Source organism: Nesoenas mayeri, assembly GCF_963082525.1.
Source record: "Nesoenas mayeri genome assembly, chromosome: 1".
In the NCBI taxonomy this organism is placed as follows: domain Eukaryota; kingdom Metazoa; phylum Chordata; class Aves; order Columbiformes; family Columbidae; genus Nesoenas; species Nesoenas mayeri.
This window is the reverse complement of record NC_137541.1, coordinates 194,486,636-194,498,753: the sequence shown is the minus strand read 5'-3', so window position 1 is coordinate 194,498,753 and position 12,118 is coordinate 194,486,636. Positions and strand designations below refer to the sequence as shown.

The following is a 12,118-nucleotide window of genomic DNA, read 5'->3' as shown; positions in this document are numbered from 1 at the left end:
AACCTATTCATATTTTTAGCATCCTAGGTTTCTATGGCAGTGGCTTCCACAGTTCAGTTTATGCTTCTCAGAGACATGAAAGGATCTTACAACATTTGAGGCTTTACTTCCCTGGATACTTGTCCTGACCAAGGGTATTGTATCAAGGTGCCTGCACATTATCAGACTTACAGCTCCACAGTTTCCCAACGATGCTTTGAATTCTTTAAAAAAAACCTAAGGGATAAGTACTAACTTCCATTTCTGCAGTATTACACTAGTTAGTATGTAAAAAAGAGCTTAAATCAGTGTTCCTTCTACTTCATATCTGAGTTTTGGATTCTTAGATAAGTTCCATTTCTCCTTCATAATCTGCCATGACTCAATGTCCTGGTTTTGTTAAAAACAAGTTTCTCTTTTAGTGAATTTGCCTGTCAGCTAAAGCCTTCTTATTAGCTGCACTCTCCTGGATAGCCAGATACATGTTTTGATAAACATAGCAATAGAATGCAAGGCATTGATAAGAATGGATGCACATCTCATGAGAGGAGCAATGAGAAACGGGCAACCAAAAACTGACGGAGTATAACATTCCATTCACATGATACTCCATATAAAAGTGGGAGATCACGAGGATCTCGTCCCTTTTCCTTATGGCTGACATTAGGAGAGGACCTTGCTAGTTGTCCCTGTGAACTGAGGCCTAGTGACAGACTGAATCCAGCTCTGGCTGGCTGTAGAGTCCAGTCCAGGACTTTGGGTGCCGGCTCTGCAGTTGCTGGGACTTTCAAGATTTGTTTTGTATATTTTGTATTACTTTATCAGTAGCATTAGTAAAATATTTTTAATTTTTCCAGCTCTCTTCACTGTCCTTTTTTCCCTCCTGATGGTCTGTCCTTAGTGGGAAGGAGGGAGAAGAAGTGGCTAAAGGGGGAAGTGGGGGGAGAGGAGGTTAACAATACATCTGCCACGGTTTTATTGTCACCCCACAATCAAACCTCGACACTCGTTTACTCTTTTCTCCTCCGAAAATCTTGTTCTTAGCATGATTTGTTCTACTTCTATGCCAGAACCCTTCCTTTCAAGGAAAGGTTACAGTGAGGATCTCCTTAACAGTGAACATGGCAGTTCAGCTAGCTTTTTTCCCCCATGAACTTACCTACCTTGTCCATGTTTTCTACTAGCCATTTTTACATTTTTATTCTCTCTTTTTTTTCTCCACCAGTGTTATTACAGTTTCAAAAATAATTGAGAGGTTACCATCCTTTCTATTTGGTGTCTTTCAACGTGACTACAGCTTTCTGAAGGTGTTTTTCTTATATTCAGACTTTAATAACAGAAACTTTAAGTTAAAGAAATATGTCCAGCAAAAGATCAGTTCTTTCCTAACAACCTTGTTTTACTTATTATTATTCACCATCTCCCTTATATTGTTGTATCGTGTTGCTAGTAGAAGCTAACTACAAGTAAGCAAAACAGTTCAGCAACTATGTTTAGATAATGCATTGGAAAAAGGAGTTGCTTTGTTTACCATATGTTAATATTACCTTAGTTCTAAGATCTTCACCTGGATTTGTGTGTGTGGTTTTAAACAGCTTGAAAAATCAAAACACTCTCTGTGACAAGGAGGTAAGCCCCACTCAAGCCCAAGAGAATCTCTTCTCAACAGAAGAGCAGATTCATAATTCAGCTCTTCCTGATGAAAGATCAGACTTTGGAACATAGAACAGGTAACTGTGGGAATAGCTGAAGGTGCACAAATAAATGATTCTCAGCTAGAAGTCTGAATGGGCAGGAGGAGGAGAAATCTGTCTTTACCTACAAGTATCAAATAACTGTTGAACTTATGAGTACAACTCCTGAAAGGCCAAAGAGAAAACTATTTAAAATATTTCATAACCACTGTACAGTAGGCCAGTAACATTCAGAAAATAACAGGAAGCTATGAGAACCTAGAAAAAAGAAAAATCAGTGTTTTGAACTCTGTGCTTTTAGGATTGTTCTTTTGATTGCCCTGAAAGTGACAGGATTCTCAAAAAAAAAAAGCAGGATAAGGCATAGTGATCATAATGTAATGATCATACCACCTTTTTTTAAAATCGGTCTTTGCTATTTAAAACTGACATCACTTATGTTTTTAATTTTTACGTTAATATATATATTTCATGTTCATAAGGCCCAATTTAACCAAGATGACACAAATTTATAGGAATCTCACTTTTCACATCTACAAAACTAGCAGCGTGTATGTAGAAACTGAAAACAAAACACAACACAACAAAACAGATACATACACCCACAAGTCTCCAGGCTTCACTTATCAATGCATACTGGAGCCGATTCAGAACAAACCCCTCAATTTCTCTGTTTAGTTTGACAGGAGATTGACCAATCTGCTTCATCAGGGCATATGTTCTCTCTGTAGTAGAAGGATCTGTTTCCGGATGAGGGACAATTTCAACCAATGGCACAAAGTAAGGTGGATTTACCTTAAGAAGAAACACAAAAGAAACATGTCAGCTATCAACAGATTAATAGAACAAGTTAATATAAGCATCTTTATAGCTTGTTATTAGCGTGGATATTTTCCAGTGACTGCAGTAAACCTGATCTTCAGACCTTGAAATACTTTACCAATCCAATAAAAGCTGGTATATTAATTCAAATTACAAAATAATTAATTTTACATTAAACACAACCTTGTTTAACCTCAAAAAAGTTAATGGAGCAACACTAAAGATCACAGCACTCAAACAGTATTAGAAGACTTCATACTGACTTGAGTAACCAATGTTTTCTCAATAGTCAGGCTGTTTGTTTTCGTAAGATATACGGCCACCACCTGCCTTTCCAAATAAAGCATAGCATTTCCTTTTAGACGTTCAGGAACTTTATAACAAAATTATTGCTAAACACCACCTGTAAGATGCAACACTTAATAGATAGCTGCTACTGGCCCAAGCCTGTAAATATATCCTAAATACAGTAACAGATATCACGTGAAACATACTTCCAAAAAGTTGCAGAACGGGTTACCTTCAAACACTATGCCTACTTACAAAAATTACCTCTCCCTGACTCTTCCCAAGTGTAAGTTATAAAAATGTCTTGATGAGAGTTTATTTTTGAAGTAATAAACTTTTAAAGAACATCCTATAAACAGCTAAAAGTTCTTCACGTCATAGTTTTACAGGCAGTAACACTGCCTGCATGCTCTTTCCAAAAGCAGTAGTTCTTCAGCCATACTCTTAAGGTGTTAAACTCAGCTCTCGGTCTAGTTTTCTAGCAATACAAGAAGTTAACATATCAGAAATTAGCACCAGAAATAACACCGACATTTAAAGGATGGTAATTATGTACCAATTCTCTTGCCATCCTCCCTTATAGTCAACTGCTCTTCACTGTGCTCAGGTAAATGCCAGTACAGGATTTAGTCACAGTGATGTGCAAGCAGTCTTTCCTTTCCATATGTTTTTCTTTTCAGTATGGTTCCTTTTACTACAGGGTCTAACCAACACATAACCTGTGGTAGATATGTCTGCTCTAACTTCTAGTGTAACATGCTTACTTCATCCCCTTTAAAGGACCTTGTGTTCCAACAGAACCTTTCCCACATCAGTCTCTTTGGTGGTGCCACCACTAACGCTGAGATCAGTGTGATGGGCACCATCGCAGGTGTGCTGCCAGGCAATTCAGCAAGACCCAAACCAATATAAGCACCAAGACGTTCTCTGAAGGTTTTTTCTAACCCTCAAGCATATCACAGGTTCCAATCAGGAAGGGGCAAGTTGACTGTTAGGAGAGACTGGGGCTATTATTAATTTCTTCCAAGATTAGCGTTGACAGTCATCTTACTGATATATTCTGTTTCATGAACTTGGCATGGGAAGTGTATGGGTGTGTTCATAAGCACACTGAGGAGACTTAGGAAGACAATTAATTAGGAGTGAGACAATAGAAGTTGGTAAAAACTAACGGTGGTAAAATGTGGGTGAACTGGGGGCGGGGGAAGGTTTCTAAAACTAAGAAGGGGAATGCAAAGCCTTTCTTCAGGGAGCAGAAGAGCTTACCTTACTCAGCCAAACACAATGAAAGCAAGGAAAGGATATGACAAAATAAACACAGAGAAAGAACAATGCTACACAAAAGCTGCCGACAAACATCAAATTAATTTTAAATGGACCATTAATAAAATTGGAACAAAAATTAGAAGACAGAAACAATTTCCAACAGGAGTAATAGTTAAAAAACCCCACCTAACAGACATCTTTTAAAGGTGATTTGACTCCATGGTTTCCTGTACAGCCAGTGACTTCACTCAGTGGTACAGAGTCTCCTCCAGCACCATAATTCCAGCTGTGAGACCTCACATGTTTATACAGTACACGAGAAGTGGACTGCTCTGCAGAAGATCTCCACTGATCCACTGCCTGAAAGTGCTGCAGAGAGCAGCTGTACCTGCTGCAAGTATTGCATGCATGTCTATCATACAGCCGTGCTATGGGATTTCATTTATTTTTTCTAATTACTGAACCAACTGCTGTATTAAACAAAGGGATGAGCTCCTTCTGCCCTTCGGGCATTTAATTTCATTTCTCTTCAACACAGTCAGCTGTGCTAGAGGCTTTACAACTTCAGCTTTTAATTTCCCTGGTATACCAAATTCCACACTTCTTGTTTTCAGAGTGTCTTCCAGAGCTGGTTGCTTCCCACAGCCACCGTTCTCTGTGTCCTGTTGTCATGTTCAAGACATTAGCATGGCCATGGTTAAAACAAAGAACACCAAAAGCCAACAGCTACAAAGCAAACATGTTTCCTGATAAAACAGATGCGGAAAGGCCCCTGGAAGAGTACGCTGACCCACAGCTTCTGTGGTACACTCCCCTTTGAGTGAAGCTGAGATTACTAAGAAAATAATCTCAGTCAGATTGCAAAGTCTTTTCAGAACAATTAGACATTTTAAGGCATTCCACTGTATTTACTTTGGAAAATACACACATCCTTACAACAGCAACCTAGAAAATGTTTATGCAGGGACTACCTACCTTTCCAGATCTGATAAAACCTGGTTTCAGAAGTGGCTCCTATAAAGACTGCAGCTGAGACTAAACAAGTCAACTGGTACACAACAACTTTGGAAAACAGTAAGAAAGGCTAATGGAAAATCAAATTCTCTGAAAAAAGGGGAACTGGCAGAAGCCCAGGAAGTGGTAAAAAAAAAAAAACAAAGCCCAAATCATAGTTTCTTAATGCAGAAGCTTAGAAGAAACATTCTCTCTTCTCTTGCACTACAGAAAGTTACAGCCCTGGAAATATGAGATAAGGAACTACCGAATTTTAGACTGGGGAAAGACTATACCTAGGCACAGATACATACTTTGAAGTTTGACTTTTTTTTTTTTTTCAATTAAAAAGGGATGAAAATTAATTACACAGAAATAAACCAATCCTTTTGTTCCTTTTGCTCCCCAGTGAACCCAAGGCAAATCGCGGTGGTGCACAGGGGGCCAGAACAGGGCTGACCAAACTCTCTGACACTGCAGCATGAGGCTCCAAGTAGCTGTAGAGACATTACAGTAAAGTAGTGCTGAATTTGTGTTCACACTGCCACTCTTGAGCATGCCCAGGGAACTGACATTTACTTTACACCCTGAGGGGTGCCCTGGAGACACACCATGTAGTTACCAAATTGCAGACAGCAGACCACTACCTTTCTCCAGATACCGCAAACCTTCGTTAAGAACATTCCTCTTAACTGATCTGTTGAACACCAGAATAACATTAGGCTAACAAATTCATTAGCTGCTGTGTAGCAGAAAACAGAAGCATTAGGAATCCCGGTGATCAAGACAAAATGCTTTTCCATGCTGAGGAGAGATGTGATAAACTACTGTCTGGCAGACTCACATAGACATCTAGAGAGGTTCACAGGTGCCCTTCAGCATCAGGAGATTTTGCTGCCAGTGCTAGTCATGCCATTTCCACATCACTGTCCTGTCCCAGCTGGTCACAAAGCATGCAAACGCAGCTCCAAGTACCATTTGTTCTATTTCATCCACCTGATTTCCCTCTTCAGGTATAATGCTTCTGCACCAGAAGTCTGAAGAAGCAATAGTCAAAACCTTCCACTTTTCATCAACATAACTGTCAAGCACATACAGCTCACTGTTTGGATCTTTACTGTTACCCAACAGCAGCTGAAAAGAGATGCCAGAAAAAACTAACAATGCCACAAGAAGAAAGCAGGGAATTGTATATGTTTGTTTTCAGAACACAGAATTCCTACATTTTGAGAGTCAGTAGTTTGAGTAACACACAACAACATGAGCACTACAGTTTACACAGAGTGTATCTTGAGTCAACAGTATAAACCATGCATACAACTGCTCAATTTAGTAGATGTTGCTGCTCAATGACCAAACTAGAGCTTTTCAGAAGAAGTCAGGCCCCTCCACCCTAATAATGGCACACAAGCATTCCAAATATCCTTCTACATATCTCAGTCTGCAGGGAAGCGTTCGGGATGCAGTTTAAACACCTGAACTACTACTACTACAAAAACAAAACATACCATCATACTTACAGGATGTGACACAATACACTGCTTAACGTGCTTAAGGCCAGTGAACACTTTACTGGGTAAGAGACAAGAGGTCGAGCTGCTCAAGATAACATTGTCATCAGCAATAAGATCTAACTGACCAAAAATCTTCCTTTTCAGTTCCAAGTTCTCCGGGGTACATTCCTGGAACAAAACCAAAAATTAGTGTTAGAAGTCTTCTAGTTCAATAGTATTTATCTATATATTTTAGACTTAATTGATCTACCTTGACACCTAGGAACACAATACAAACCATCTATCTTAATCGCCCATGTATACCAGTGAGTTGTAACACAAAAATACTTGCCCATATATAAAGAAATTGAAAGCTCAACAGAGTTTCTCTATAGCAGAAAATGGACCAACACACACCACATGAGATTTAAACCAAACCAAATGATTCTGCTTTGCCTAAAATACAAACTTTTACTTACACATAGAGATAATACAGTAAGGAGGAATAAGACCTGGTCTCAATTTTTTAAAGAGAACCTCATGTGATAGAACTCAGTATTCTCTCTCAGACAAGATGGAAATGAATAGGTGTATCACAAAAGAAGACAAACTTAGAATATGCAGAATTATGATAAGATATTCTGAGGCATAGTTCTGCAGCCTCCACCAAAACAGCTCTTAGTGACACTCACACTTAGCCTAAATATCTCTACTCAAACTCAGAGAAAGATTTCGGAAGTAGAATGCACACTATCAGAACCTCACCCAAAGCTATTGAGCATGTTCAGCTCTGCAATATTATGTGAAATCTCACATGTACGAGCCAAGAGCCAAAACCTACAGTCACTAGAATTTCAAAATTTTCCCTAGGAGCTGCCTGAAGGAGAGCATGCAGAAGTTCACCAGGCTGAGAGCTATGAGGACATAGAAGAATAACTACAGTGGATCCCACAATCAACAGGAAAGACTTATGTCCATGAGAAGAAAACAGAGGAACTGAGGCAGCTTGTTTTCTGGGGGTTTTGAAAGAGTTTTAAAAAAATCCAAACAGGATCCCAAACTTGTAAAACCTCAGCTTTCCCCTTAAAACACACAAAAATTCCTGTTCTTTTCCAATGCTAACCTTCTCCCACCTGTCAGCACTCCATTCTGTCATTCCTGTCATGCTGAACTGTACATTAGGGTAGGGAAAAGGGCTATTACATTTAATATAATCTAAAATGTACATGTACTACCCGCAGCTTCAGACAGACTGTGGCAGGAATGCCCACGGTCAGAGTTCTTAACCCAGTAAATGGGTTAAAAGTAATTTGAAGTCTTAAAAAATAAGCAAGTGGCAGGGAACAGTACTAAAAGTTTCATGATGCAGAGGAGATAAACAGGGTCATTTAAGAACTCCAGATAGAGTCCAAAGTAATAGACAGCCTTATCAAAACAAAATTATACTCTGCTTATAATTCCAGGACCCCTGCTTGTTGGTTAAGTTTAAATAGTTTCTTTTAGCAAAGCCAAAGATGAAGAGAATTCTGCAGATACTGTTCAAGCTAATAAAAGAGTTGCTCTGAATAGGTTTATTGTGAACTTGAAACTCTAAGCCTCCTCTCACATCAGATGATAATCAAAAAGGCAAACTCAAATCTGCTGGAAACTAAAACCTGCCACCGTTACGTAAGGTTTCTGAATGGGCCATTCGCTTGAAGTTTCTCATATAGTGTCACAATTGTATTCAGGTTGTTGGACCACTGCAATAAAGTTTCTGTCCTCATCAAGCATACAATTATTTTCTCAGAGACACCAATTCCCTGAAGAACAGGGGGGAAAATTAAGCTCTGAACAATCCATTAAACAGGAACCTCACTTGCTCTCACTTACAGAGCCTGGAGAGGTCTGAAGCTATTCTGTTTACCCTGAGAAAGAGAAGATCAAACAGTAAGCAGATAAGATATGGTTTTAAAGCTACCACACTCTCAAAGAATCAGTACAAAAAGGTTAGCATACACCTCTACGCATTTTAAGTGACACTGTATATTTCTGTGCCCCTTTTGTAGAGAAGATCACACTTCTCGTTTGCAGTGAACAGTACACCTTTATTCAAAGGCCTGAGCGACCTGAACAAGGTTGCTACTAATCTGACTTCCAATTCAGACTTTATTAGACATCTTTCTTAACAGTTCGATGAGAACATGACAGCTGTTAATGTTTAAAACCCACCTCCTGGAAGAGTTGTGTTGAACTAAAAGCTTAAAAGTAATAGGCATTACACTATTCAAACACATGTTCAGAGAATACTTAACAGGTACTTGACCAGCCTACGAACTCCTAAAGAACTACACAAACATAAGCATGCACTAGACTCTCACCCCAGCAGACAACACTGATACAAAGCGACCTAGGTCTAGTTGCCCTTCATTAAAAAGTTGCACTCATGACAAAACATCTTGAATGCCAGTACATGGAAAACTAGGGATGTTTATCTGCTTAAATCCTGCGGCCCTGTGTGTTTTGTACAGGCCTTTCCCACCACACTATCTGCTGTCTGTGCTCCCACACACATCCATGCTCATCTAAGCACACAACTTCATTTACCTATATTTAAATGCTGGCATCTACCCAGGTTCTTCCTATCCATTCTTAGATATGCCAAGGTAGCAACTCACCTGTACCACCTTCTCAGAAAACACTCCCCAAAACACCATCTTGCAAAACACCTTCTCCTTACATTAGCAATGGGAATCACTGCCAAGGCCGTGGATTTATTAGCACTGGCAGGTGAAGGAAAAAACATCTGTCCTGAAGTAAAGCACTGCAACACTGTGGTATGGTCCTAAAGTAAGTGGTATTGTCCTATACAAGCACAGCAGTATATAATGAAAGCCAAAGATTTAAACTGGCATGGAGAAGGTCAAAGATTAGCACCCATTTAGCAACACACAACACACTTTCTATAATGGCATCTGGAGATGCTGTCAGCTGGAGCAGCATTGAGCCTTCTCAATAGCAGGTACAGAGTCTGATGGTAATCACTGAGCACAGGGAATTGCTGAAGGTTTGAAAGCCACAGCTGCACAATGATGAGTTCCCACCTCCTGACTAGATTCTAGCTGCTGCATATTCAAAACATGATCAAGAAAAAAGCACATCTCCAAATATCAGATAATTAACAAAAATGTTTGGCAACAAAAGACTTCTTAGACATAAACCAACTCTAGTTAGCCCAAAACAAGCCCGGCAACCTTGGTAACCAAGACTTTACTTAGAACCTCAACAAGAGTTGGTTTTTCATAAGCCAAGGGTAAGGAAGCAGGATAAGGACAGCAGCTCATGTAACTGAAAAGCAGACTGGAAATTTGTAAATAATGATGAGGCTACATTATCACCTTTCGACACAATTATTAAAAGATACAAATAAAACAGAAAGATATGGTGACATATGCTCACATCCTAGGGCTTCAGGGTAAGCGTGCACTGAAGTAAAATGCTTAACGCAGGGAAGGAGAAGGAATCACATAACCTGTTCTTAAAATCCTCATGTGACCTCACTTTTGACAGACAGTTGTCTAGGTATGACTGATCCTGCCTTGGGGCAGAACTCGGACTAAGTAACCTCTGACAGCCCTTCCAGCCCAGTTTTGAATAACTCTGTAGTTGGTAGGGCAGCAACCAGAAAGGTGAATCTCCTGATAAAGGTAGAGTCTTCTCATTTGCTGTTCTGCTGAGGAGCAGAGGACTGGGGAGGGGAACAACCCCCTATAAGAGCTTAACTCCAATTCATAGGGTCAGAATTTGTTTAAATTTATATTCAAAATACAGTTATAAAAGTATCTTACAGCAAGTCTACAAGTGCCTGGCTTTTGGAACAGTGTTAAGTTCATATTCAGAAAAGTTTTAATTGAATTCAACACTGTCAACTAAAGGACAGTAGATGAGTAAGCTTATTACAGAGAAGTTGTAAAAGTGTCAGTTAAAACACCAGCACTCTAAGGCTAATCTAATCTAAAATAAATTTTAAAAAATAGAGTTATAACTCACTTCAAATCTAAAGAAATGATAACTTCTCAGTTGTCTTGAGATTATGAGTTCATACCAGTGTGAAATCTGATGCTTCTTAAATTACTACCTCTTGAGTGACATGAAAGACTGTCTACCACATGATACTGTACAAATAAATACCACTTTGGTGAGGTGAAACCCAGCATTTAGATGGAAACATTTTGTACTTTCCTACAGTTCAGAAACATACCCTGTTAAGGAACCGGAGCAATAAAAATATCAAGTTACTGCCATTTTATACTGTTCAGAATAAATGACTGAATTACAAGTACCTGTTCAACCTCTGGTATAAAATAAAAAACAGGATTTGAGGAAGTACTGGTTTTCAGAACTACATTTTCTAAAAATCAAACTTGCAGATTTGTGAGTGCATGGGGGAATTGAGTAGGCTTTTTTTGTTTAGTTTGGTTTAGAACACAGAACAAATGAAAGCAAGTTTTGCTTCATCTAGTGTCAGTATCATGCCATGAAGAGACCCATATTTTTCCATGATATTCACATGGCCTACAAAACTTTCAAAAGGAGAAACAGCTGATCAGGCTGGTACAGAAGAGATGAAAACCCTTTTTGTTCCCTTAGAGAAAGGCAAGAAGATCACAAACAGGTTGATTGACACCATAGAATCACAAAATCGTTTTGGTTGGAAACAACCTTTAAGATCATCAAGCCCAACCATTAACCTAACACTGCCAAGTCCACCTCTAATCCATGTCTCCAAGAACCTCATCTATACATCCTTTAAAAACCTCCAGGGATGGTGACTCAACCACTTCCCTGGGCAGCCTGTTCCAATGCCTGACAACCGTTTCTGTGAAGAAAGGTAAACCTCCCCTGGCATAACTTGAGGCCATTTCCTCTCATCCTATCATTTGTTGCTTGGGAGAAGAGACCAACACCCTCCACACTATATCCTCCTGTCAGGGAGTTGTAGACAGTGATAAGGTCTCCCCTCAGCCTCCTTTTCTCCAGGCTGAACAGCCCCAGTTCCCTCAGCTGCTCCTCATCACACTTGTGCTCCAGACCCCTCACCAGCTTCACTGCCCTTCTCTAAACTCTCTCCAGCACCTCAATGTCTTTCCTGTAGTGAGGGGCCCAAAACTGAACACAGGATTCAAGGTGTGCCTTCATCCATGCTGAGTACAGCGTGAATAATCACTTCTCTGGTCCTGCTGGCCACATTATTCCTGATACAAGCCAGGATGCTGTTGGCCTTCTTGGCCACCTGGGCACACTGCTGGCTCAAGTTCATCCAGCTGTCAATCAACAGCCCCAAGTCCTTTTCCACCAGGCACTTTCCAGCCACTCTTCCCCGAGCCTGTAGCGCTGCCTGGGGTTGTTGTGACCCAAGTGCAGGACCTGGCTCTTGGCCTTGTTGAACCTCATACAATTGACCTCAGCCCAATGATCCAGCCAGTCCAGATCCCTTTGTATGGCCTTCCTACCTTCCAGCAGACCAACACTCCCACCCAACTTGGTGTCATCTGCAAACTTACTGAGGGTGTACTTGATCCCCTTGTCCAGGTCACTAATAAA

The 12,118-nt window shown here is 40.0% G+C and overlaps 1 protein-coding gene across 1 annotated transcript in view; it reads right to left on the bottom strand.

The window, feature by feature from the left end:
• Window positions 1-12,118, bottom strand: part of CRYL1 (crystallin lambda 1) — a gene marked incomplete at its 3' end in the record, with an annotated part of 53,633 nt that overhangs the window by 21,358 nt on the left and 20,157 nt on the right. Inside the window, exons 4-5 of the mRNA XM_080359582.1 lie at window positions 6,563-6,724; window positions 2,274-2,468 (exon numbers count right to left, since the gene is read on the bottom strand). Of these exons, the coding sequence (XP_080215708.1) occupies window positions 2,274-2,468; window positions 6,563-6,724 (357 nt within the window). The remainder of the gene's footprint in view (window positions 1-2,273; window positions 2,469-6,562; window positions 6,725-12,118) is intronic.